Source organism: Plodia interpunctella, chromosome 2 (assembly GCF_027563975.2).
Source record: "Plodia interpunctella isolate USDA-ARS_2022_Savannah chromosome 2, ilPloInte3.2, whole genome shotgun sequence".
In the NCBI taxonomy this organism is placed as follows: Eukaryota; Metazoa; Arthropoda; class Insecta; order Lepidoptera; family Pyralidae; genus Plodia; species Plodia interpunctella.
In genome coordinates this window covers 5,680,037-5,706,978 of record NC_071295.1, presented here as the reverse complement: position 1 = coordinate 5,706,978, position 26,942 = coordinate 5,680,037, and the positions used below count along the sequence as shown (strand labels likewise).

The 26,942-nt window shown below is 33.5% G+C and overlaps 2 protein-coding genes across 5 annotated transcripts; one reads left to right on the top strand and one right to left on the bottom strand.

Moving 5' to 3' along the window:
- Positions 1-53: 53 nt before the first annotated feature.
- bgm (bubblegum) lies at positions 54-18,958 on the bottom strand. Of its 4 annotated transcripts, none has more exons than XM_053764492.2 (16): positions 18,790-18,954; positions 14,665-14,764; positions 13,430-13,634; positions 12,350-12,484; positions 10,293-10,494; positions 7,801-7,902; positions 7,426-7,575; positions 6,803-6,912; positions 6,042-6,182; positions 5,147-5,212; positions 3,002-3,220; positions 2,123-2,357; positions 1,372-1,512; positions 913-1,038; positions 563-683; positions 54-274 (listed from the first exon to the last, which is right to left on the bottom strand). In XM_053764492.2, the coding sequence occupies exons 1-16, from the start codon at positions 18,844-18,846 to the stop codon at positions 198-200; spliced, it is 2,187 nt and encodes a 728-aa protein (XP_053620467.1). In that variant the 5' UTR covers positions 18,847-18,954; the 3' UTR covers positions 54-197. The 4 variants fall into 4 exon arrangements, with proteins under 4 accessions (XP_053620467.1, XP_053620483.1, XP_053620475.1 ...); XM_053764508.1 differs by lacking the exon at positions 18,790-18,954 and adding an exon at positions 18,237-18,503; XM_053764500.2 differs by lacking the exon at positions 5,147-5,212 and having other exon boundaries at positions 18,790-18,958.
- Positions 18,959-20,587: 1,629 nt separating this feature from the next.
- Positions 20,588-25,996, top strand: sau (sauron). Its single transcript, XM_053764480.1, has 5 exons — positions 20,588-20,904; positions 20,992-21,139; positions 21,517-21,615; positions 22,499-22,674; positions 23,663-25,996. The coding sequence occupies exons 1-5, from the start codon at positions 20,719-20,721 to the stop codon at positions 23,909-23,911; spliced, it is 858 nt and encodes a 285-aa protein (XP_053620455.1). The 5' UTR covers positions 20,588-20,718; the 3' UTR covers positions 23,912-25,996.
- The last annotated feature ends 946 nt before the right edge of the window (positions 25,997-26,942 follow it).

Below are 26,942 nucleotides of genomic sequence, written 5' to 3'. Positions count from 1 at the left end.
GTTTTTCTCTGAAGGTTTTATATAAATCTTCATTGTAAAATTAAAACACAGACTTAAAAAAAACTGTATATTTTCGTAACAAAATATATCCTATTTACACCTCTACAGAGTCAATCACAATAAGTCCCTAGTTGAGCAATATAATTTATTATAATTTAATGTACACCCCATGCCCTAATGCTAAACTTACACTAAAATCACTCTTTGTAGAAGCCTTCTATGATGTCTTTGTACTTCTCGTAAACAACATTCCTCTTGATTTTGAGCGTTGGTCCTGAAAACAACAATTAATAATTTATATTTGTTTTAAACTAAAATATTTAAGCTGATGATATTTTTTTGTGAATCATAGTCGTATTTGCGTAACTGTTGTCTTATCTGTTTTTTATTTTTTATTTATCTATTTGGGTTAATTTTGATAACATATAAAGAGTATTTTTCCGATCAGATTACTTTTGGATCGACTAATCTGATCGGAAAATCTTTCTATATTTAACCGCAAAGTAGCGCATTGCAGACATACAGATACATGTCGCTTTTATTATTAAATTCTGGTACAAACCTAATTCTCCTGATAACATTGAAAAATCTGCAGGCAATATAGCGAATTTCTGTATTTTTTGAGCATTTGAAATAGCTTGCTTGTTTGCACGCTTGATTCCATCTTCAATCGCTTTGTGCACCTGAAAACAGTTAATTAGATGTCAAATTGTTGAAACTACCATCATCACATTCCTGTAGTTTAAAATTAAACATTATACTAACTTTTGGTAAGTTTTTCTTTTATGTTTACGTACATGTACATTATTGCATAGCTAGCTTTCGCACGCGGCTTTGCCTACGAGATTTTTACACAGGAATTCAGTGTTCACGGTACTTTAGTTGGGATAAAGTTTATTTGTGTAGACTTACAGCCGGGTCCTTGGAGTTGTAGATCTCGCTGATGGTGGTAGCCTTGCAGCCGAGGCTGGCCACCCATTTCTTCGCCTCGCTCTCCAATTCATCGAGTGCGGCGCCGGTGTCCGAGTTCACTTTAGCCTGCGATCAAAATTGTCATGTGAGTAAGACTAAATATATATTTTTACAAAAATGACATTTTTAACAGAAAAGCTTGTGTCAAAAATGTCATATTCTCGTCAGAGTTGCGGTTGCAAAACGTTGAAGAGTTCCTTCGTTGGAAACCGATCATATGTTTACGATCAGGTCATGCTTATTAAAATTGTTTGAAAACATATACTTTTTGAGCTAAATATCCTTTAGGTATTATAGAGTGGGAGCGGTGCAGGAAATCGGCTTCGACCTTGACGTTCAAGGTATTATTAAATTCTTATAAACATTTACATTTTGCTAATCCTTCAGTAACGGTATTACCTTGATCGTTACGAGCAGTGACAGGAACTTGCGTTGGTCCCCGATGAGCACGGCGTACCCGAGATGCCTTAGCTCCGCCTGTACGCACTGTTCTATGGGTACGGGGGCCACGTTCTCTCCCCCAGCGGTGATTAGAAGTTCCTAGAAAATTTAATACAGTTAATTTTCTGTGCAGCCAATGTACCTACTTGTCGTAATCAAATTAGTCTTTGTTAGATATATGTTAGATGCCAATGAATCAATAAAATACATTGCATTTGTATCACCTAATTGTCTGAAAAGTAATTATTTTTCCTGTGTTACGAAAGTTCGTGCTCGATTGCAACGAATATTGGAGCTGTAGAGCCAGCCGTCAGCATTGTATTATCGTAGCGCATCCAGAACATTCTGGGTTCACAAACCAAACAAACAAACCATGCCTGGCCATCCATCGATATAGATTTCATATATTCTCCCAAAAGTCTTGTTGTCTTTCTCTCTCTCTCATTTGAATGTTTTCCCGATTTTTCCTCAGCTGTTATGCGTCGAAACCCACCGATTTCCTACTTTTTCTTCTCCACTCCCTTGAGTGGAGAAGAGCTTGAGTGCTATCCTTATAGCACTTCTTGAGTGTAGTTTGATCCTTTTGCCAAGGCCAAGCAGGAACGACATGGCCGTCTTGCGTATTACATTTCCCTATGTAATACCTAAGATGGCCGTACCGGCGCAGGTGGCACTCCTGTTATTCTCAAAGGTTCATATGGTGCTTTACCTTTATTCTGCCAGTGATATAAAGCAGATTATGCGCGTCGATTCTCCCTATGTCTCCGGAGTGGAGCCAGCCGTCAGCGTCGATAGCTGCACTGGTCTTCTCCTCGTCGTTGAGGTAGCCCATCAGCACGTGCCGCCCGCTCATGCAGACCTCGCCCGGCCCGTTCTGACTCACTGCGCCATCGAACCGAGTGTGGGTGCCTGTTAGCACTTCTCCCGCAGAGTCCAGTTTGAATCTGAAATTATTGTCGTTATAATATGTCGAATTAAATAAGATGTCTCGCCAAAACCACGTAGATTTAGATTTCAATAATTCACTGAATACTTCCTAATGGAATTTTGATACACTAGGTACATAAATTTAATTGAAATTCCATTTGGTCCATTCAAGACGTATTATCCGACTGTCGTTGCTCGAAATAATTTGTTTTTTTTTTACAAACTTTGTTAACTTGCACAGTGTGCACCCTATGTGTATTCGGGTGGATATTGCAACTCAATTTTGAAGCAGATATCTTCAACCAATTGGGCTGAAATTTTGTAATACGTTTAGTTGAGATGACAATTATGTATTATTATGCTGAGTATGACCTGATGGTGCAGTATGGTACGGCTCCAGACGTGGGAACCGCTCAATAAGATCTCTCTGACAACAACAGAAGCTTGTGTCAAAAATAACATTTTTATAAAAAAGTTTTTGATAGATAACTGGTTCTAAAACTAAGACATAAGTAGTGTCTGTTAATTGCTATGAATTTGTTTACCTATATTAATTAGGGCAGTGATCTAAACCATCGTTATTTCATAATAAATATATACATCATATACATTCTAAATTCGCAGCGCTATTTACACTATTGATAGTAACAGAATAACTTACTTGGGGTAGATACTCAGCGCGTGGGCCCCAGACATTTCACTCATGCCGAAAGCGTCCATGATGGGCAGATCCAAGGACATGAAAAACTTCTTTATGTCTGGTGATAATGGCGCGGCCGAAGACACGAACGTGGTGCATTTATCTAGGCCCAGAGTCGTGTGCACTTTGTTGAACACAAGTGCCTTCGCTAACGAGTATCCGAAGGAGGATCCGTTCTGCCTGTTATAGGAGGTACTCATTAATCAATGTTATTGTTCGATGAGAGACGAGGAGTAAGTTATTATCATAATATGGCAGATACACAGTAGGTATTATACGGAAGTTTTGTTTATATATTAATTATTTTTTTTATTTGGATTATGTTTCGTTTCTCTTTCAATGAATTAACATTATAAAACATGAATGTTTATAAATGAACAAAGCATTTTAAACATATATGTCAATATCAGCATTCGTTACTGTCTATCGCTCATATCTAATGTACGTTTAATTAATAAACATAAAATTTAGGACAAGGACTTCGCTCGGGTAAAAACATCATACAGACAAACTTCTATCTATTAGTGAAAACCGCATGAAAATCCGTGCAGTATTTTAGTTTCTCGCGAACAGACAGCCAGACGCTTTATTTTATAATATCTAAGGACTTTTAGCAAAGTGGAAATTGTCAATGGTTCTCCAGAATACACGTGACGTGACTCATATTTGGAAAACATGTTTTATATACATGGGTCGTATTGTCAATGTGGTTGGTAGATATTACTTGAAAACACGAGAAAAACTTTGCACTTGGGAAATTGTCATTCATCTTACATGTCTGTTTTTGTAATGTGTAATAGGTATATTTGTTCGACTCATGAGTTTATGAATATTGAACAACAAAAAAATAATATGGAATAGAAATGAGTCTCTTAATTTTTTCTCTATTCGTATAGAAATCAAAATGTTAAAAGTTATATTTCATTAAAAATAATGGTCAAGAGCGAGTTAGACTCGCGCACCGGGGTTCCGTACAATTTTTTTTTAAATAAAGTGATATACTTATCTTTACAAAATTTTAATTTTCAAACGTCAAAGGTATTTGGTAATTTTTTTAAAAGAGCTATAAATAATATAATTCCGAATTTCGCTTAACGCTTTCGCATTGTTAATGCTACTTAACTTCAAATTTTATGATTCTAGGTCAACGGGAAGTACCCTGTAGGTTTTGAGTTTTCTGTGAAATTACAAAATTTTCAACATAAATGGTTTTGATTGCGATGACTTGAAAGTTTCATTTTTTATAGCTTCAAAGGACGACTTGGATATTTCATGTAAATTTCAACTTCATACGTTCATGAGAAAAAGGCCATTGACAGACGGACAACAAAATAACCTATAAGGGTTCCGTTTACCTTTTGAAGTACGGAACCCTAAAAAGGAGATACGCATGTCCGTCAAACAATTTTTTCATCCTAGGTAAATAGAAAATTAAAACTTGTAACGACTTTTTTACATTTTTGTTACTTTTTTTACCAAAGTGTATGAGTAGATCATTATGCGATAGGCGTTTGTTTCTCTATCGACTTGGAAAAACAAGGTGTTCACCTTGCCATGTCCATGACACTTCTTTCAAAACAATTTTGTAAGCATATTTTTTTATTGATTTTATTATTATTATGCCTATTTCCTCCAAGTTCAAATTTACATAGCCCATTCACTTCAAGTAATTTTCATATAAGTACATAGTTTTTTTTAGTGGGATGTCATAAAACATAGTTTGACTTGTACTTAACTCAGATTGAGGAACGACGAGGAATTCTACTCACCAACAAATATATATATAGGTTAATAGAAACAATTCAGGATAAACATGCTCAACCAATCACTAACTGCATAACTAACTACATGAACATCTACGTAAATATTGATTTAACTAAATTTAATTTATTACTTTTTCTTTAAAAAATATAAGGGAGAATGGAATGTTGACTAGAAAGATACATAAAATTCATACCAACAACACCGACTATTATAAAACGAAGTGGAATATGGCGATGGTTCATCATCTTCATGCTAATACAGGAACAGGATGTGGGAAATGATGCACTAACAGACAAATTCGACATTCTAAGCATTCCATCGATCGATATCGATACAACATACCAGTATTTGATCATATCTTCCACGGTGAAGTCTATGGGTAGACCCGTCATCTCCGATGACAAAGAACTATAGGCAAAACGGTACTTCAAAATCCATAATTTCAGACAAGTTGATTACGTCGTGAAAATTAAACACAAATTAAGTAGCAGACACTGCGCTACAGTCGCTGACAACAACAATGTGGTCTATCTATTGTTTATGTACTCTACATATTCCCTTGGAACTTTAATACCAATTTTCGATTAATATTAAAAATAAGTATTTTATCCCTGTCAATCGCGCACGAGTTCAAACTCTACAAAACTTCTTTTTTCGTTCGTCGATACAGAATTAGTCTAGTCAGCTCTCAGTTGCACATCAGCTCTGCGTCACATTGTCATTCAAATGCACCAAGATTAACGCTCGCAGATTTGTAATTACAAGCAGAAACATGAAATCATGTAATTGTATGTTATTAGCTCAATGCCATTTGCTCTTGATTAAACGGTGCCTTTGTTTGCGTTGACAGACTAATGGATATCAGCACAGCTAGTTTGTATTGTTTCTAACATTATACCTAAATAGGTAATAAAATGATCCCAGAATGGAAGGACCGCTCACTCGTCTGATGCTTGCGTTCGCGTCCCCTACCAGCAAACGATAATACTAATAACATTATACCTATAGCATATCTACCACCTACGCTAACAAAGGTGAAAATTTCAGGCCATGGTCCATGATATGTAATATTTAGACTCATGAGCTGCTTACAATTGAAAGGTTCTGTAATTTATTCTTAATTAGGTCCTAATGGGACGCATGCATGCTATTAGATGCTTATCCAAGTCTTTCTTCGTGGAACGAATCACAATCCTGGATCCAACTTCAGAAATAAATTTAAAAATATCAAACTTACCCATCAATCCTAGCTAAATGGTACTTGAGCCCTTTATCCTTGGCCCAGTTGGCGATGAACCGCGTGATGGCGCCACTGGATGCCCCCACGGCCATTATTCTCTCATGCATTTTTTCATATACCCGCGGCACCGCGAGAAATCTGGCCCAAATAATATTTATTTATTTATTTCAGATGAAATAGTTACAAATCAATAATCACTAACTTAGGCTATATTAGTAATGAGGGAGATGTCAACTGATAAACCACGAAATATAAACTTAAAAAAAAATCGAATTTGTTTACAAAATAACCACATAAAAAATAATCACATTCATTATATTATCAATTTAAAGTAACAATATACGTCTATTAAATAAATTGTTTCTTAAAATTTACCTGACATTAGAAAGGTTAAAAACAATGATCGATCAAATGTCTTAAGTATTAGTAGTATTTTGCATTCATCTCATGTATGAAACAGCCAAGGTTGATTAGCATCTACGTAATTTGTAAATTAACGACCACGTAAAAAAACCTTTAGCCTTGTTTTGCCGGTGTTCCATGAACTCTCTTTTGCAGTAGGATATTAATTAATAGGTATAATGAAAGTTAACATCCGTGTCGAACTGCATGTAGTTTTTATGTAAAAGGTAATTAATCAATAAATGCACTTCTTATTATTATACCTATTAAAATTACTCAAGAGCATTTTTTTTTAAATACAAATTTGTCATCGTTATTAATAAATAGATAGAAAACTAAAAACAAATGTCTTTCACCTGGTGGGCCTAACTTCTTTCAGTGTTTCGACTAAACTGCCTTTCAGCGCGTCCGGTTGCGCGAAATACACCGTGACCCCGTGCGCTAGCGTAGTGTAGATATCTACTGCCTGTGATGAAAAAAACATATAAGAAAAAATAAACAAAGAAATGTTTATGAATAAATTTATTCATAATGGCACTTTCTCAAAATGTCCCATGGTAAATAAGTGGTGCTTCATCGCAGCAATGTATCAGTTTGTCCTTGTATCAATTATAAAAAGAAAACTATTTTAACATACTTACCGAGATTATGATAAGTTTCTCATTAGTATGTGTCCAAGAAAATTGGGAAACTAGCAATTTGCTTAAAAATTAAAATGATTGAACTGAACTGACCGAATGATGAACCGTAGGTAGTATCTGCATCTGCAGCCAAACAATAATTTACAAGCAGACGCTCAAACACAGACATGCTCTCCAATGATATCATACGACATATCCGCTGGTTACCTGTGCAGTGACGTGCTACAGCAACGGGAAGGACACGAGTCGATCGGCTAAGGATTGCAGGTATCTCACAGGTTCTTCAATGATATATATGTTTCACATCAGGTTGCAGTGTGACATATCCCGCTCATTACCTGTGCAGCGACGTGCGACAGCGGCAGGAAGGACACAAGTCGCTCGGCTAAGGGCTGCAGGTCTCCCACACGCTCTCCAATGGCGTGCACGTCCCATGTCAGATTGTCGTGTGACAGCATCACCGCCTTGGGTGCGCCCACCGTGCCGGACTGCAACAGACATCATTCAGGTCAATCGATATACGTGTCAAGGTTAGGCAATACTTATTTAGCTCAATCTAAGGCATTTTTATATCAACACATAATATTTATATAGTCGTCTGTTATTTAAATACCATGATGACTAATCTAGTTATGCAGCTATGAAATTTAAGAATCTATCAAAAGCCTAGACAAAATGAAACAGATGGAAAATAGGCATTACTTAGCACTTACAGTGTAGACCAATGTACAACATTCGTTGATCGCAATGTTTTTGAGAACCTTGTCCAATTGTGTGTCCGGTTCTTTGGCGCCTATCTCTAGTATCTGCTCCCACTGCAATCAAACAACACATGTTTACCCGACGTATGTATTATCATGTAAATTCTTAGTTGCACCTAATATTCGACTGACTTACAAAAAGTTCTTTGTAAATTCCGAAAACTATTCTTTGTAAATTCCCATGAATAAATGCAACTAGTTTATTAATTAGATACATCTATTGATAGGTCAAGGCGCAGCCTTTGCCTAAAAACAAAAAATATACGTTAAGCCCTACTACATTAAGCCTAGAAAACATAGATACGGTCAGTAATGTCCACACAAATATGAGGCTTGAGTAAACGTAACGAGTAGACCCCGTAGTTAAAGGAAGAGGCCCTGATACCTTGACCTCGACTGACGAAGGCCTAAAACGCTAAAGAATGATTGTTTCCAAAAAACCTAAAAACGACAAGAAAACAACCCGGTTAATAGGTAGAAGTCGACGAAAGTAGACCGTGGAAGAGACAAAGATCCATAAAAGGTTGTAGCTAGCGCAGGAAGTTATTGAATATACCTACGTGAGAGGTTTGTGAGAATCATTATGTGGAAAGATGAATTGAGTCTTATACAAATTTCCAAATAAACTAATGAAGATATTGAATATTTTATGCTATTTTCACAAATGAAGATTTGAAAGACAGTCCAAAGTGCATAATTATTACCAGAACGTGTTAATGTTAACCTGGCCTTGAGAATTATGACGGAAGTAGACAAGACACACGCTAACACCTGAAATTTCACGTGATAGGTAAATAAATAAAGTACAATATGCTGTACAACAGTGACATGGTAAAACCTATTACACTTGACGTAATTATCGATCCTAAGTTCTAAACCAGAACTAAGATCTTTTATTAACGGTAGGAAATGTCGAAAACTCGTATATGTATCTATTGAGTGTAGGATCTATCTAAATAATATTTGGGCAGGCTTCATGAGAAACTTAGATCATTTTATGGGAAAGGAAGGATTGTTTTGATCTATTGAATTGAATGTCATACCTACGTGGTTTGATTCTGTGAGATGTGATGTGTTTTGGATATGAAAGATCAACAGGCATACAGCTGCAATTCAAAAGCGATAAGGCGGTATACGTATGTTACCTATAATTGTTGCTAATATTTTCTTTATGTATCTATTAATTTTATAATTAATTTCTACACTAGCACAGTACCTATCTGTTCTCATAGTAGAACTCTATCAAAGTATGTTTTGAATTTATGCTAGCTGTTGCGGTTATTAATAAGTGATAAAATTATACAAGAGAGCGATAAAACGCAAAAAGGCGAGAATGTAAAACTTTCACATTTATTAATGGGATAGTAAAATATCGAGGGCAGGTGTAGCCCGTGGATCTAACACGTGGGTAATTATAGTAGATTTTAGATATAGCACGTATATTAAATATACTGACCCCAAAAAAGATGACCTATCATTTGACAATCATGGAATTATAAAAGATCTAAAGTACGTAACTTGATAATTTTTAGGGTTCCGTAGTTCCTACATTTATTTTTAATTTACGCGAACAAGGTCCGTAGAGTATTAGTCTATATTAAAACAACAAAACTGAAATACTCCTTATCCTATAATACCATAAATGCCTACTTAATTGTAGAAGTCCATTATCTAATCTCATTTGACCTCGCGTCACGTTTCGATCGGGAGGGAGTGACTCATTAATTTTATAACTACTATCATACGCTATGATAAAGTATTGAATTTACTTATTAATGAAAAGTACCTAAGTATCATGAATCCATACTAATATTATAAAGAGAAAAAAAATGTATTCTTGTTTGTAATGAATAAACTCAAAATTTACTGGGCCGATTTTGATGAAATTTGGCACAAAGGAATAGTGAGTAACTAGAGGCCCGCCCCGAGTGAAACTGGGACAGGCCTCTAGTTTTACATAAATGAGATCAACTACGAAATAAATAGAAAGCTCTTGATTATGTTACTGCTTATATAGACGGCAATATCAGATTAGATCAAAGTACAAAACAAACGCTTGAGTAAACTGAAATCTATGCTAGCAGTAAAATGTTATCAATTATAGAAATCCTATAAAAGCATTTTCTTATTAATTTGAGGGCAGATTTTATCGGATGAAGATAATTTCGTCAATGCGCAGATAATGTGAGATTAATGTTAATAAATAAACGCAATATTGAGAAAAAAAGTATTAGATGAACAAGTCGCGCGGTCCCCACTTTTGAATGGGACCATATATATCCTCCCGTGGACGTCGTTATGTGACACCAACAGCATCCCCAAAGAGGTTTAGTCGGTCGTGTAATCACAGACTAATCTTCAGGCCCCAAGCTTAAGGACGCCCCAGCCTAAAATGAAAATGTAAAAGAAATTACACGCACGGATGAGCGAGAGAGAAGACTTACAGTGTACAGGCCTGGTATGGACGTGTCGACTGGCGCCTCCCATTGCACCAAGACCTTCAAGTCCGGTAGTCTGCTGCGCACTGCGAGGATTTTGTCCAGTTGCTTCTTGTCCTGGACAACGCAGATGTTAGCTCGAGACGACTGCAGGCAGTGGAAGCAGGCCTCGGCTGAGTTCGTCGTATAGATGCCCGCCGCGAAGCCACTGCAGGTGGAAAAATCTGCATCAATTTCAGTGTTGCCAACTTAGTTGATTTTCCACTAAAACTGGTGGGTTCGCTCTCCTTTTTAGTGGACAAAAATTGTTTTAGTGGCTGGTGGTTCTTTTTAATGTTTTTTTTTAGTAAGTACGTAGAATTAATAAATTACTGAGATGCCTCTAGTTGCAGCCAGCAGAAGACTCCACCTGATATTGGAGCGTACATACAAATATTATTTAAATAAAACATCATGTTGCCGAATTTTAATTCGACAACATAATTAACATGAATTATAATTAAACTTTTTCCGCGGCTTCACCCTCGCATTTGTTTATTTCTAAACAAAGTCAAAGTGTATCAGTCGTGTAATATAATATTCTTCAGGAGTGGTCAAATTTGTTTCGTTCGTGTTGTCTCCCGTCCTTAATTCAATTTCCCATGTAATTTTCTTTTCATTTCATTCAGTTTTCTTAATCTCGTCGCGAGTTATGCCTAATCTCGTCGCGTTTCCCGCAATATGGCCCGTAACGTACCCCATCCCGTTATCTGCTACGTGTCTCGTCCTGTTTTGTACAACGTGTTCCGCTCCCGTTTCCCACAACACATTCCTTTGTATTTATACGTGTTAGTTAATGAAAAAGTAGTTAAATAAAAAAAATCATGTGTCTCTCTTGAAAAATAATAAAGTTTCATTTTAAACTTCCATTCACTATTTAACCTTTTAGGGTTGCCATTTTCAAAATCCAAAGCCCGCGGCTTCGCCCGCGTGAATTTCATAGCAAAATCTCAGTAAGTTTTATCGCGTAGGTACTCTGTAACAACTTACAGACAGCAGTTGGCAGCCTCAATTTCATATATTTTCCCTTAGGAGTAAAATTTCCGAAAATTCGCAACTAATTCAAATATTATTTTTATTTCCAAGAAGAGTCCCTAACAATGTAAGTTTAATATTTCTTATTTATTAAGATTTTAAAAGTTTTTAAAGACAATAATTTATTCCATGAATAGGTACCGAATATTTACGCTTTTATTCATTTTCCCTGTATCTTTGATAAAATCATCGAAGGTATGCACACATTTCGTGATTCACTTACACAAAACAGATAATGATGAATAATAGACAAATCAGGTAATTCATTCACTTCGGCGTATCAAGATAGCAATTTGTGATTTTTAGGTATAGATATAAAAATAGATAATATTTTTATAGAAAAATGTTATCTATTTTTATAGTGTGATAATAAATCGTAAAATGGCATGATACATGCTTAGTAAATTTTATCTGTAAACCAACTTAATATTTTTTGAGTTCTTTAAAATATAAGTACTTACTTAAATTTTATAGATAGTTAACGAATACAATTTGTATCTAAGTAGACAATTTCGTTTTGTAACTATGATATTTAGGTATGCCTGGAGATCTATGCCCATCGGTATTTTAATTGAGTTTCATTAAAAGGAAATATTATTAAACACTTAAGTAAACGTAACCAGTAGACCCCGTAGCTAAAGGAAGAGGCCCTGATACCTTGACCTTACTTAAAAAAGCCTGATACCTTACTCAATAAAGGGAAACTTTGAAGAAAATTTCACTTATGCCAAAAGGTGTCAATAGCTCAAAGAAACTAAACGTCTAACCAGCCAACTTCAGTTAACCGCATGTCTCGTTATCAATCTTACATGGTCCATTCAAGCTGCATACGGGTCCATGCTGCATGGACTTTCTAAGCAGCGCCGTCGGTAATAACGACAAATTTGCGTACATCCTACTCGTATTATAACTTAGCTTGACGTCTAAAATATTTTACCTCTTGTTAGAAAACACACTATTTTGATGATTTAATGATTAAAAAATCTTACCCTGCGTGTATAGCAGCGAGGTCTGCGACGAACCACTGTTCGGTGTTAAACCCGATGATGGCCACCGAATGGTACCTTTGTAAGCCCAGTTTCAAGAACGCCTTCGCTACTATGCGCACGCGCTCCTGATATTGCCTGAAAATGTTATTCTTGTCAATTCCTACACCTTAATATCTCAGGATACTGAAAACATTCAGGAAATTCTTTAATCTACCTACTTATGACTAATTGTACATAACCGTTCGTGACATTGCGAGGATGTTTGAAGATTCAACTTTTATTTCATTAAACAAATAATCGTTTTTTTTACAAAACTCGTAAATGGAAAACTTTATGCCGAAATTTTGAAATCACTCAGCAATGGAATGGAATATAACACCAATCATTTTCATCCTAGCCAGTTGAGGTTACTATCCATTTTTATGGATGGATGAAGACGATATAAGTACGAGTATGTACTACCTATATTTAGACGAATTACTATGTGATGTAAATTTTAAGCTAATAATTTATTCCCAAATGAAAATATTTTGACATTTCAATTGTTTTGGAGATAATTATAAACACAAATGGGTACCTACTATTTTAATCTTATGTAGGTAGGTACTAAAAATAATTACCAGTAGTAGATTATGATTAACAATTTTTTGCCGATTACACGATATGACTTAGGTAAACAAAATTAACAGAAACATTCGCGTCAAACAATATGCTACCTACGTCAGTTAAAGATATACTACGATAATACATACATTAATATATAACTAATAACTACATTATATACTGCTATGATCAAAGTCTAAACCCTCGTCACATAAACATCCTCTTTCCCATTTATACGTGTTTAGGCAAGTAACGAACACTGCGATAAGACTGACCCACTGCATTTATATATGAAATTTCTATCTTATTCCCTCTGTGTATTTGTTAGACATATCTCTATACTTACTAATATTACTTACTAAAAGAGAACCATATTTTTTATGTTTGACAAAAAACAACTTTTATGATTTATTGCTCTGAAACGTTGACAAAGTCGCACGCGGTTAGGTACTATAGTATTCTCATCAACTGACTCACTTGTACGTCACTTTGTGCCATTTTCCGTCCTGTTTCTTTGAAGCCAATGCAATGCCGTCAGGGTACCTCGCTACTGTTCTGCTCAGTAGACCTGGCACAGATATAGGTGGTTCCCCGGCTACTCCTCTCGGTTCTGTTCTTAATTTAACACATCCTTCAGGAGAACACGTCGTATACTCATTAGAGGGTATCACCTGGTCGGGGCCTGAAAAGTATGGCGTGTTAACTTCAGTTTAATGATTGAGGAATGCGGCCGCCACATTTGGGTCAGCCGGTTTATGACTATTGCTCTTGTAATTTTATTTTACTTTTAGAGTTCAAAACTTATGTTGAAAAAGTCTTGTTTGAATAAATGCTGTCTTATGTTAGTTATTAAAAAAAACTAATTCACTTCAATCTAATTCAAGTTAGGTATAAATTGGACTCTTAATCAAGCTTTCCATTGTTGTTATTGCTATTGTTTCTATATAATTAATTGCAAAATGGGGTTTTTAAACAAATGAAATAATATTATTTATGTTGTCACAATTGCTTATTGAATTCGAATCACCAATGTTTGAAAACCACATTGATTCATTAATTAAATCAAACATTTAATGAAGTCATTATATAATCGAGTCGACAATGACTAATGCCTAAAATGGCTTCATAAAATCCTTTATTGTGGTTCTTGGTTATTTAGATCGGACACTTTGATTCCGAAACGAAAGAAATATATATCTCTTTGAAAGATAATAGACCAATGTGCTTATTGTACAAAACACTCACTTTTGCTTCACCTACTTATTCGCCTATTTATAATTCAATAAAATTTACTTACCAAGATATAAACTAGTATATGTATTAAACCTAGTGAGCCTTCACCTTCTAGGTCATGACATTAATTTCGGGCAATTATAAAAGAACAACACGCTTTAGTAGATCATATACTAGCTATTAGGCACTCTACTACATTAATGAAGATTCCTTTCTTTATCAAAACATAGGTCACTCACTTGTGAAATCTTTATTAGTTAGGTAGAAATCTTTTATTTTAGTAGATAGATATCTAATCTATATTTCCAACCACCATTGACAAAAGAAAAAAATACTAAAAATGTCTCTCATAACAACCAGTAATGTAATTATAATTATTCTTTAAACCTACTCTTTATCTATGGTAGAGTTTGTGGACCTATTTTATTTCTTAAGTAATGAGAGAAAAACTGATCATAAAAATAAAAATAGTTACTTACCGTTATTAAAAGAATCTCTATTTATGACGCCGTTTGGCACGTGCATTTTGTTTACTTTTACTATTTCTTCGCCGTTCTCCACGATTAATGTTGTGTTCTCCTAAAAAAATTGTATATTAAGTACTTAATAGTAAGTAACCATAGATATTATGGTACTAAAATTATAGCACTTTACTTAAATGTTACGGAAACTACCTAGTATTAAATAGGTAAAAGTTTCCTGTTTGAACTCAAATAAAAAATGAAAAATAGCAATCGTAGCGCATCTACATAGAGGAACTTCTCTGATTCGCTGACATGCCACGGCCCCAAGGATTTAAAAATATCCACACCAAGTTTTTAATCCACACAATGCTCAAAAACTTCTTATTATATGTCTCTGAATACAGAAATGTTCTCTAATATAAGCCGTCTAGTAATCCACTTCAGTATCTTTCCTAAAAATAGTTTACAGCATTTACTGTTGCTGATCCTATTTCATCAATGTCAATGCGTGAGTTATGATAAGGATTGCATATGTCGCGATGTCTTAGCAAGATCAAGTTATAATTATGTTAATTGCCGCTTTGCCGCACAACAATTGTATACGCAAGCTGGCGTGACTTTGTTTCTTAACTGCCTGCATTTGAATCTGTTGCAACTGCAATTAATGCGACCGATGGACGGATCATATGTTAAGTAGACTGTGACCATCAACTTTAAATGTACTTATTTTGATTTTATTTATGAGTTTGTAATGTCTTTTTTGTTTCGTACTACGAGTATTATAAAACGAGTACTTATTACACAGAGCGCCTGTCTGTCGGAACGCAAAACAATGGAAATAATTTTGAGTAGATTTCTTCAATAATAACCTTATACTTAAAGTATTTTTTTAATTATGTTTAATATAAAATTTGTTTAAGTACCTAAACACTTCAGTAATATTTTTTATTTAATTCTAGGTGTAAATTGTCCCTAGTATATGGTAAACAACACCTTAATAATACTCATCTGTCCTATGTAAATATCCAAGTACATCAAGTTACAGTAAATTTCGAAAATGAATTGGCAAGTAACTTGAGAAACTTCACTTCGTAAGAAATCTATAAATACATATGCCTGGGTTTTATTTATTACAATTTCCAAGTAAGCATCAATTTAGTGATACCACGAAAAATATAGATAAAGATAAGGATAAGATGAATTACGAAAGGATTACGATGAGCTAAGTAAATAATAGCTCTATCATTTCGTTTACATAATGACATTAAATTAAATTCATTTGGATTATTTATGGATAGTAAGTATGTGCCACAAACAATTTTTTCCAGGTATCTACTTATATAAGTACTTACCTATGTGTTAAATATCTACATTTACGAAAAAATATTTAAGTGTAAATATGTTTATAAAGATTACAACATTTTGGAGGTTAAATTCAGAGATTTTTATGTACTTACTTATGTTACAGCCACATTTATTTGAAAACCATTGTCTTGTATTATCCTTGACTTATCATTTATCAGTGACATGACCGATAAGTCTTTTTGAATAATAATGCCTATAGCCAAGGGGTATATGCGGATATTGTGATTACATATTTGTATTGTGAAATATATAGGTAACTAAGTAGTGATACTCTATTATACGTTTGTGTGCGTACTTTTACCAAGTTCCCTTATTACCTACATTGATCATTTTCAATTCAAATTTCTGTACTGGGTTGGAGGTTACGGCCAGAGTCGATAGATTGTCTCAACTCACGTTGTGATGGTTTCATCTGTTGTAAGGTTATAACAAACATGTTAACTCAAATATATTCACCACGCCGTCTTGTCGTGCTCGTGGTGAAAGTTGTGGGTCTAATGACGTAATCAATGACCCTATAAACTAAACGTGTTCATCGAAAACATATAGGTACCTACTTTTGTGATTGAATTGTTTTTATTATTTAACCAAGACTATTAACATTATTTTAGCTTTAATACTAACTTTGAAATATTTAAGTCGAAACTTTTAAATCTGCATTAAAAAACTATTACTTACTTACAAAGAATGCTAATTAGACCATAGATAAAGGTTTCTTAATTGTACACAATAAATTGCACAAATTTTATTTTAATAAATCATTTAAAATGAAATAATTCTATTAATCTCTCAATCAGGTTATTTTCTTATCGAGTGTCCTGAAATCTCAACAATTGCGATTTTAGCTAAGATTTTATAACTTGTAAGTGAGCAAGTAAGTAATTATGATGAGTGTTGTTTTGTCATAAATAGGGAGAAGGTAACTAACCACCTAGTTATGTTATATTTTATGCAAAATACTGGAGTATAAAACATGCATTTCCGATGTGAAAAAATGCATATGCGTCCGTGTCCAGGTAGGTATGTACCCCACCCCAATACAATTTGTAGTGTTGTACAATATAGCATAGGTATACAATACCTTTTGTGCTCTGAATGTAATGTCATTAAAATAATAATTGATGTACAACTTAACCACTCAGAGAGTTTGAGGCAACGCGTGACGGCAACGCTCACTGATCTTGATCCACGGGTAGGATAGTATTGATAAGATATAGCACCGATAACTATGTCCGCCCCGCTACAGTTTTATACAGCTAAGTCATTATCATATTAAGCAATAAAAACAATTCAAAACAGAACATCTAAGTACTTAAAAATACGATAATAATAATAAATAGTACAAAATTGTTTGTTAGATTAACACAGAATTTAGTCCAAAGTTCTTCTGGAAAGACATACAATGTCACTTGTTATTAAATAGGTGCTTGTCGTCAAGTAAAACTTAGAAATGTAATGAAATAAACCCGAAGTATTGTTAATAATTTACGTATTTTGGGGTCAAATATCAATCGTTTACACAGTCACAATTGTGTATAATTTGTTAGAACAAACTTTTATTATGTACAACAATATACCTAGGTACGTTTACTAAATTAATAAAAAAGTATCTACCTAGGCATAAAGTATTTCATTGATAATTCTAATTAATTCCTTTTCATGTTTTGAAAATACCACCACGTCTTAAAAGTAGAGTCAAATTAGATTTTCTTATGAACCTTAAAAATCTGTAAAATATAATAAAAAAGGTAATAAATAAATAAAAGGTACGTACAAAAGTTGTCAACAAAAACAGAAAAATTTGGGAAATAGTATATATATATTTAAATTACGAGTCAGGGTCATATCGTATAATTTGGAATATTGGCGACCTATCCGTATGTTATGTAAACCATAAACTCTCCATGTATTAGAGCAATTTCATAATAAAATTCACCACATCCACGTATTACACACCTATGTTAATTTCGGTAGTGGTCAAGTAACGGGTGATAACGGGCCATTGGCCCACTGGCTATGCTAATGTTCCAATTCACGCACCACGCTCACACTGTGCTTAAAATAGTAGAGCATTCTTATGCACATGCGGAGAAGAGCGTTACTTTGTTTATAATTATTTAGTACTCTCTTAGATGCATTGAAAATAGGTACGCCAATTATTAATTAGCACCTTAGTTAACTACAATGACATTTCTAATGTACTTAAAATTATTTATACATACCTTTGTAAATTTTTATAAGTTTTATTACACTATATAGTGGCCAAAACTTTAGACAATATTCATTATATTTTATTAAATAAATAAAATAATTTAGTAAACTATTTATTTAAGCAAGTTAAAATTCACCGCACGCACTATCACTCTACTTTATCATTTTAACGAAATTAACCGCGCTATCTGACCCTGTACAGGTCGTATGGTCACGATACGGTAAACATACAGTTTTCTGCGACCGAAGCAAAGCAACTGCGACAGCCAACTGGCGATTTGCCTACACGCGCTTACGTATGTCTACCGCGAAACGATTTTTCCTCTACCTTAAGCTACGGTTTCATACGACTCAATTTCCTTCGTGAAAACACTATTTGGTTAAGGTAGACTGTGCAAATCGTACGATACATGGGTTTAAAGTTCGCTTCACCATCTATGAGGTGCTGTCCTAGGACGCGTCTCACCTAGAACTTAGTTGTTAACTAATTGTTGTCGGGTTTGGCACATTTAGGTATTCTATGAATCTTGCTATGTCTAACATGATATAACACTTAGAAGTTACCGTGTTTTGCTGGTATTCCCGGTTTATGGCGGGGGACTGGATCTCAGAAACACTCATTTTCACCTCCTTCTGCACGTGCCGCTTGAACTTGAGATTACGCCGCACCAACAACGCGACGTCCACACACGCACGCTCCTTTTCTCAGCCTGAACTGATAAAACACTAGCTGTGAATATCTATCTATATGACATTACTTCGTATAAATGAGTCAGTTTATATTATCTTATCAACACCAAGGCCTAGGTAATTTTGAGTTCAAGGATTATCCATAGCGACGCATTGCGTATATACTTATTTCCAAGAACCGGATATAAACAACAGTAGATTGTCGTCGTTAATTTAGGAAAAATATGTAAGTATCATAAGTATGAGTTTGACCAGCTACCCGGAGGTATTAGAAGTATTTTATAATATGTGCCGGAAAGAAGGACCTACGAACGACTTAGGTAGGTATTTTTGTAGCAAAGCGTAATAAATATATACATTTAAAAAATGTAGGCAGTAGTAACCCTCATCGGGCTACTCATAATGATAATAATAGCCATAAACCCTTTTATTCATACCAACTAGCTAGATAAAATGGAGATTAAAAAAAACACATTATAATTATTTAATAGTAAATATTAGTAAATATAGTATAAGGATGGAATAAGTAATTCAAATCACATGCCAATCTCATTCAGCTATAGGTAATTGTACCTAATTAAGTATGTATGCAAACAATCGTCAAGCTAGGGTGTAGGTATTATAAAAAAAATCATCAAGTGCGATTATAGACTCTAACACCGATGGTATCGTAAAATTCGCATGTTACATTTATTTATGACTTTCGTATTCATTAAAAATAATATAGGAATAACTCAAAAGATTCCCAAGTAAGAGTACATACTTATCTATTGATCGCGATGAAATTTAAAGGTTGTTTTTCAGCTGATAGTGACTGTAGACCCTAGTGTCCACATCCATACTAATATTATAATCCATACCTACTAAATTATAAATCGAAACTATGTGTTACTTAGACCTTCTGTTTCGCTGATAAGAGGTATTATAACATCCCTTATTATCAGCTCAGCCAACTTTGTTATATAACTTTTACAACCATAGGTTTACGTTGTTTTACGTTAATTATATTATATTTACGTTAATTATACGTTTACGTTGTTTTGTTACTGAAAGTACTTAAATATGTGCCAAATAGGTATTGTAAAGGCAAGCATTGTTCAATCAGTTGTTATAGCATTCTTATGGCATGGATATGGCACTCGGTGTGGTATATATTTTTCTTTATTTTCACATTTTGTTTGGTTCTTTGTAAACTTACACTCTAAAGTTATTACGGTGTGCTGAGTTATTTGTCAATTCGATAATAACAAAAAATAATAATACACGTCTTGTACTTACAAGAGATCATGTTATTTATTTTTAAATTTTTAGTTTTCGACATATTTAGGTACCATTATTGCACTATATTGCATTATTTACAAATTTTAAAAAATAAATAATACTTTAATGGTGTTTCATTGCGGTAAAAAAAAGCTTTTTCAGGATGCTATTTTACGATGTTTTCCACGCGCCGAAAGATGTCGCTTTCCCTTATTTATAATATCAAGCACCTTCACACGTTTCTCTTTTTTGCCTTTCATTTTTGCAAAGATATTAATTATTTACATCAAAATCTTATTAATTACAACCTATAATAAAAAAAATATCATTTTTTTTTTAAAGATATAATAATACGAATCGAAGCAAAATAATATTATTTGGAATGATTATGAATAGTATGTGTAACGAAACGCAATCATTCGGCCATGTTTTCATCACACAACCGAACAGTAAACGTCAACGATTCTCAACACAAATTTAACAAAAATAATCTTACATTAAAACCATTTTTTTATTCTCGCACCATAATTAAATGCACCGAAAATGAACCGAACTGAGGGTTTAGTCCAAAGAAGGAACGTCATAAAGGAGAGCAATTCTGATGGAGCACTAAAGGAAAACCACGACGATGATAAGAAAAGTGATAAAAGTTATGATGACGGTGATTCAAAGGAAACAAGATTGACTTTAATGGAAGAAGTACTGCTTTTAGGTTTAAAGGATAAAGAGGTACGCTGTTTTTATGAACTCCTTACAGGTTGTCTTTATGTGGGATTTTTCGTTGTTGACCATCTAATATAACTATGGCGTTTTCAGGGTTATACATCTTTTTGGAATGATTGTATATCGAGTGGTTTAAGAGGCTGTATCTTAATTGAATTGGGTTTACGAGGTCGTATAGAATTAGAAAGAGCTGGTATGAGGAGGAAAGGATTGCTTTCTAGAAAAGTTATTGTTAAATCAGGTAAGGTTGCCTTCATACTTCAAAGTATGTTTATTATATCATAAAATTTTCGAATTGTTAATTATTTCTCAGATACTACCTTTCTATTTCAATTAAAGTTTGCAATGAGATTATTGTTATGTAAAACCCCCTCCAAATATAGAGAAAGTTATACTTGACATTTTGTTCACATCTTGTTCTTTAGAATTATTTAATGAATATGCAAAACAATTCTAATTCATATTGATTATGTAGAATATGCACTGCATAGGCCTCTTATGTTGTAATAGTACTGAATTTACAATAAATTTGCTAAAGTTAGCAAATTAAGGTTTGTGTCATATTTCTATTTCATCTCATTCATCTTCCATTTAAAAGCTTTCTGGATATTTCTTCAGATACACCAACTGGAGATGTCTTATTAGATGAAGCCTTGAAACATATGAAAGAAACAGAACCCCCTGAGACTGTGCAAAGCTGGATTGAATACCTCAGCGGTGGGTACCATAACTTATTAACTTAGTTATTTTTTTTTGGTAACCCAACTCCGAATATACAGAGAAGGGTGGGATAAAAATGAATATAATTTTGTCATCATTATCTATGTACTAGAAATAAAAAACGAGAGTTTTGATGTGTGTGATTATGTGTTTGAGTTTTTAACACGAAATTTCTATTGGAGGGCAGCCTAGGGTTGCTTTTAGGCTGCTAATCTAGTATGAGTTAGTCTACACTAATATGATAAACAGTCTTTGGATATAAGTAATCAATCAATTTCCAAAATTCTTTCACCTGTTCAAACAGTATTATTTCCAAAAGATTTAGGTACTATTTATCTCAATACTCCCGTGAGAGCAAAGTCTCGGGTTGCAGTTAGGATTGCCAGGTGGGATTACTAATTTATCTAGGTAAATATTTAAAATATGGTTTTTAATAAGCAATATGAGGATACAAAAAACTCAAAAAATATTTTTAGAACAAGATAGTATGTAGGTATGTATTTTATAAATATGAGACAAAAATTATACTTTTATTTTTTGCCATTAAATTTTACCCTATATTACCCTATTCAATGATTACATTCAATCAACTGAGTAAACTGATTTTTAAACTGTATATAATACATAGAGAAATGATTTTTTAGGAAAACCTGTATTATGTCAGGTCAGGTCTATACAAATCCCAACCATCTCCACCAACCCTAATGAAGCTAGTGGGAAATTTTTAAATGTTTTAGTTTTTTATTTTTTCTAGGGAATCACTTAATAACATCCTTGCATATTTTATGTGAATAAATGAAGTTTTTCTAACTGCTCACTTCCTCTCTGGTAGGTATACCTTGTAGTTGAAATTTAAATCATTAAATTATATTATTAACAGGTGAAACTTGGAATCCTATGAAGCTAAAATATCAATTGAAAAATGTTCGAGAAAGATTGGCTAAAAATCTTGTTGAAAAAGGAGTCCTTACAACTGAAAAACAGAATTTTCTGCTGTTTGACATGACCACCCACCCCCTTACAGATAATGTGGTTAAATGTCGTTTAGTGAAAAAGGTAAGGCAAAATAATTTTATGAAGTATTCCTTAAATGTTTTTTTATTTTATACTATGTGTAAGTGCTGGGTTGATGTTGTCAAGGAAGATATGCGCGCCAATATCACAAAGTTGAGGTGAAAACATTGGAGGCTTTCTCGAATCTTACATTTAGTTGATGTTACATTATGCATGCGACACAATAATTACTAAAAAAATTATAGTCATTATTAGCTTTTGATTGATTAAAGAAATTTTTCAGTACACTTATGTTGGATTAATAAAATATCAATCACATATAATTGTTATGACCAGTGGAAGTGTTAAGTAATTGATAGTTCTGCACATTATTAATCTAATCAATATGGTATAGCTGATTAATTTCGTAATGATAACCCATTTTTTACATTTATAAATACCGAATCATAAAATTTAAACTTCATACATTCATATTTCCATCCATTCCATTCCGTCATTACAAATGCGAAAGTCTGTCTGTTACGATTTCACGGCTAAGCCGCTGTGCCGATTGTGATGTATTTTTATACCGTCGGTACATTGTCCTAAATAATTTAAAAATATTATAAAGTATATAAAGTTTTAAATTGCCTGTGCTCTGACCATTTAGGTAAAGAATTCATGTATGTACATAACTTATGTTTGTATCAATTATCTGAATTTTCATAACAAGATGTTTTGATTATTGGAATTCATTGAATGTGAATGAGATGGTATTATTTTAAATGCAGATCTTGTTTTTCAAACTATCTTGTAAATGTAAAATTGAATTTTCAGGAGTCAAAATACTTAGTGTTACTTATATGTCATATTTTCACGCGCTATTAATTTTACTGTGTTCTAGGCACTTTTCTCTCAGGCTGTCAAGCATCTAAGTATTTCCACATACGTCAATATTGATAAAGTCCTGTGTTCCTGAAGGCAACTTCCTCATGTCTAGATTGCACTATTTACGTAGTCTGGTGAAAATAATAATTTCTAAATTCCGCAGGTTCAAGAGGCAGCATTACGCCGATCAATAACGGACGTGGCTCATGCTGATAAGCGCTCGCTCGCCCTTTTGATGCTTGCGCACTCTGCTGATGTACTCGAGAACGCTTTCGCGCCTCTTTCGGACGAGGACTACGAGTTGGCGACGAGGCGAGTGCGTGCCTTGCTTGACCTCGACTTTGAGGCAGAGGCCATGAGGCCCGACGCCTGTGAAATCATGTGGGCCGTCTTTGCTGCGTTCACCAAATAGCGGTAACACGTTCCCCTTAGCCGCTAGAAAAATCATAAAGTTTTATTTGAATAACAATCATTTTAGGTGAAATTTCCTAACCTAGCAAAATGCCCAACAGAAGATGGATATTTGAAACAATTACTTATGTTTGCAATGAAATGATAAATATATTAAATATAGTAGTAAAGAAATTCTAGTACTAACAGATATAATTTTTAATATGGTCAGTTGATATAAAATTAACTCATTCACTATTTAATCAGTATTAAGTTTGGTTTATTTGTGTAATTGCATGGCAGGGATGTCGTAATGAGTATTGTATTTCCATTATGTTGGGTTAAAAATAAACACCTTCAAATATCTTTTTAATTTAAAACTCTGAACATAAAAATTCTTTATAAAAAAATTATTGTGTTATTTTTATGTCTTAAGTGTTTTAACTTCTATTTAAGAACTAAGCTCTTATTGATGTGTTTTAATGAATTAAATACGAAGTGTAAATTTAAATGGCACAAAATTATGACTAAGGTTTTTTTACATCTCAGGTGCCACTTCTGATAATTTTTTTGTATTAGAAAACTTCCAAATGGAATCATAGTATTTTGCATTGCTAAAAATATATCTTATGACTTACATGCACAGCATTACATAACAATATGAGATGGATGTATCATGTAAAACTTCTGCGATTTTCACGCATAAGATAATATTTTAAGTTACGTTTATGATCTTTTTGTATATGTATGGCGATTGATTTTGTTTAGATTATATTTATTGAATTGACGCATTATTTGATACAAAATTTTGTCTTCTATAATCTGATGCATTCAATTTTAATATCAAATAATTCTATGTTAGTCGTTCAGTTAGAGTCCTTATTGACCACATATTGATATTTTATTAATTTTTAATAGAATACTTATATAGTACTCTTACTACCAAACTAAACGCGTTAACAGGGATAGATAGTTAAACGAGCATTGGTCAACATATTGATTGGTACATGTTATAACATAAAGTTGTTATTATTATATTATATACTTACTTATAAGATTCCTTTAAGGAGCCTGATCTTAATTTATTCCCAGTTATAGAAACAAATTGATTCCATTAGTCAGCGTTCGGATGGGTGTTTTCGCTTGGTTAGACATGCAAAAATAAATAAACTTATATATTTATCATAATAAAATTTGAGTTAAACTTCGAATATTCACCTTTTAACTTCACCTAGCAACTTTAAAAAGTACTGAAATTGTTTGATAAATTATTCATTACATTTAATAAAGTATTGTTATTACTTAGACCAACAGAACCGACCAACTGGTGCAGATTGGGACTAGACTATTTTTCAAACTAAGTTGTGTAATTTAACAAAATTATTACATTGGTTACTTTTTATTAACAACAACCTAGCTAGGCATCTACGTTCATTCATTACAAAAACGCTAATATTATAAATGCGAAAGTTTGTCTCGCTTCTACGGCTAATCCGCTGGGCCGATTTTGATGAAATTTGGAATGAGGTTTGACCCTGAGGTCAATAATATGCTACCGCGGGCGGACCTGCAGGTAACAGCTAGTTAATAAAATATCAAAGAGTAGCGACTGGGTTATTGTTTCTAAAACTGAGATTTTTGTTACTTTTACTTTAGCCATAGTTTTGTTTTATTACTATTATTACTTTAGTGCAATTTATTCCATATCACAAACACAAGTTTAAGATTTGAATAAGTGTTATTGCCCATGGGCAGTATTTTTTTTTCTTCTATATAAAAATTGAAACTGAAGTTTTATCAAGTTCAATTTAAATTTGCTTATACTGATGATTTAATGTACGTAGATTCAATGCCTGCCAATATAACTGCAACTTTACTATTTCCAATTTAAAATTGTCTGTAATCTTTTGAAAAATGTGTTGGGATATTTTTTACTGCATTATGTTAGTGTTAAAAATTAGAATTGTAAATAGATTTATGAACTTACGAAACCGTCAAAGGGGATGAAATCATAAATTAAGACGTGATGAAAAAGTGTAAATTAAGAAATAATATTGTATCATAAACTATAGTATTGAAAACTACTCAAATATATTCCTTAAAAATACGAGTATTTTAATTCTTATAAAAAAAATTAAGGTAATATATTTAAATGAAACGATTTCATATTTAAAACAGATTTTATTAAAAACGTTCATACTTCAAGTGGATAAGTCTTTTACCTCTTTACGACACTAAATTCAGTAATAATAATTCAGTTCTCATAATATTTATGTAGCGCCATTTTGAGTAGTGTTATGTACCATATTGTCCGATATCAGACTCGCACATAATGACCATTGTTATAATCTTTGTGCTTATCTGTAGCGCAGCGCACATTGCCGTTCGAATACCACACAATTTGTAGCAGCGACAACAATTCTCCACCAGATATAAACGCGTCAAAAGAAGTGGTAATTTTAACTCACAAAGGGCCAAATCTTTGCTTAATTTACATAACAAACGTTTTGGTACTCCATAGAGGACTGCATTGTACCTGTCGTCTCATATAGCTGGTGCACTATGAAAGAATCGATATTGGTGTTTCTTATAAAGTAAACAAGTGCATTATCTGAATTTCATTATAAAACTTTGGAATAAATATTCTGTGAACTTATTATGGCACTTTCTCGGTACGTAACGCTAGAAATACAATATCGACAATAGCTCGCCGATTTTAACGTACATTGCTGGTTTTCCTTGCGGCAATATAAAGCTCACAAACTACGCAATTTAGGTAGATTCGCACCCCGCATCCGTGTAACTGACAACGACAAGTTGCTGGTTCCTGTCTCATTATAATAGGTAGTTTATAATTCAATAGTACAATGGTGCTATCTATGTAAAGCTAGATAAAACAACAATTCGCTATCAATGAAGGGGATAAATTTACTACTATGGCACATTTCCTCCATCGCCCAATTTTTGCAAAATTGGGTTTTTGAATAATATTTACACTTGTTGTAATAAGATTGGATGTCCAGCCTCATTATGTTAAGGGCATGAATCTCAAT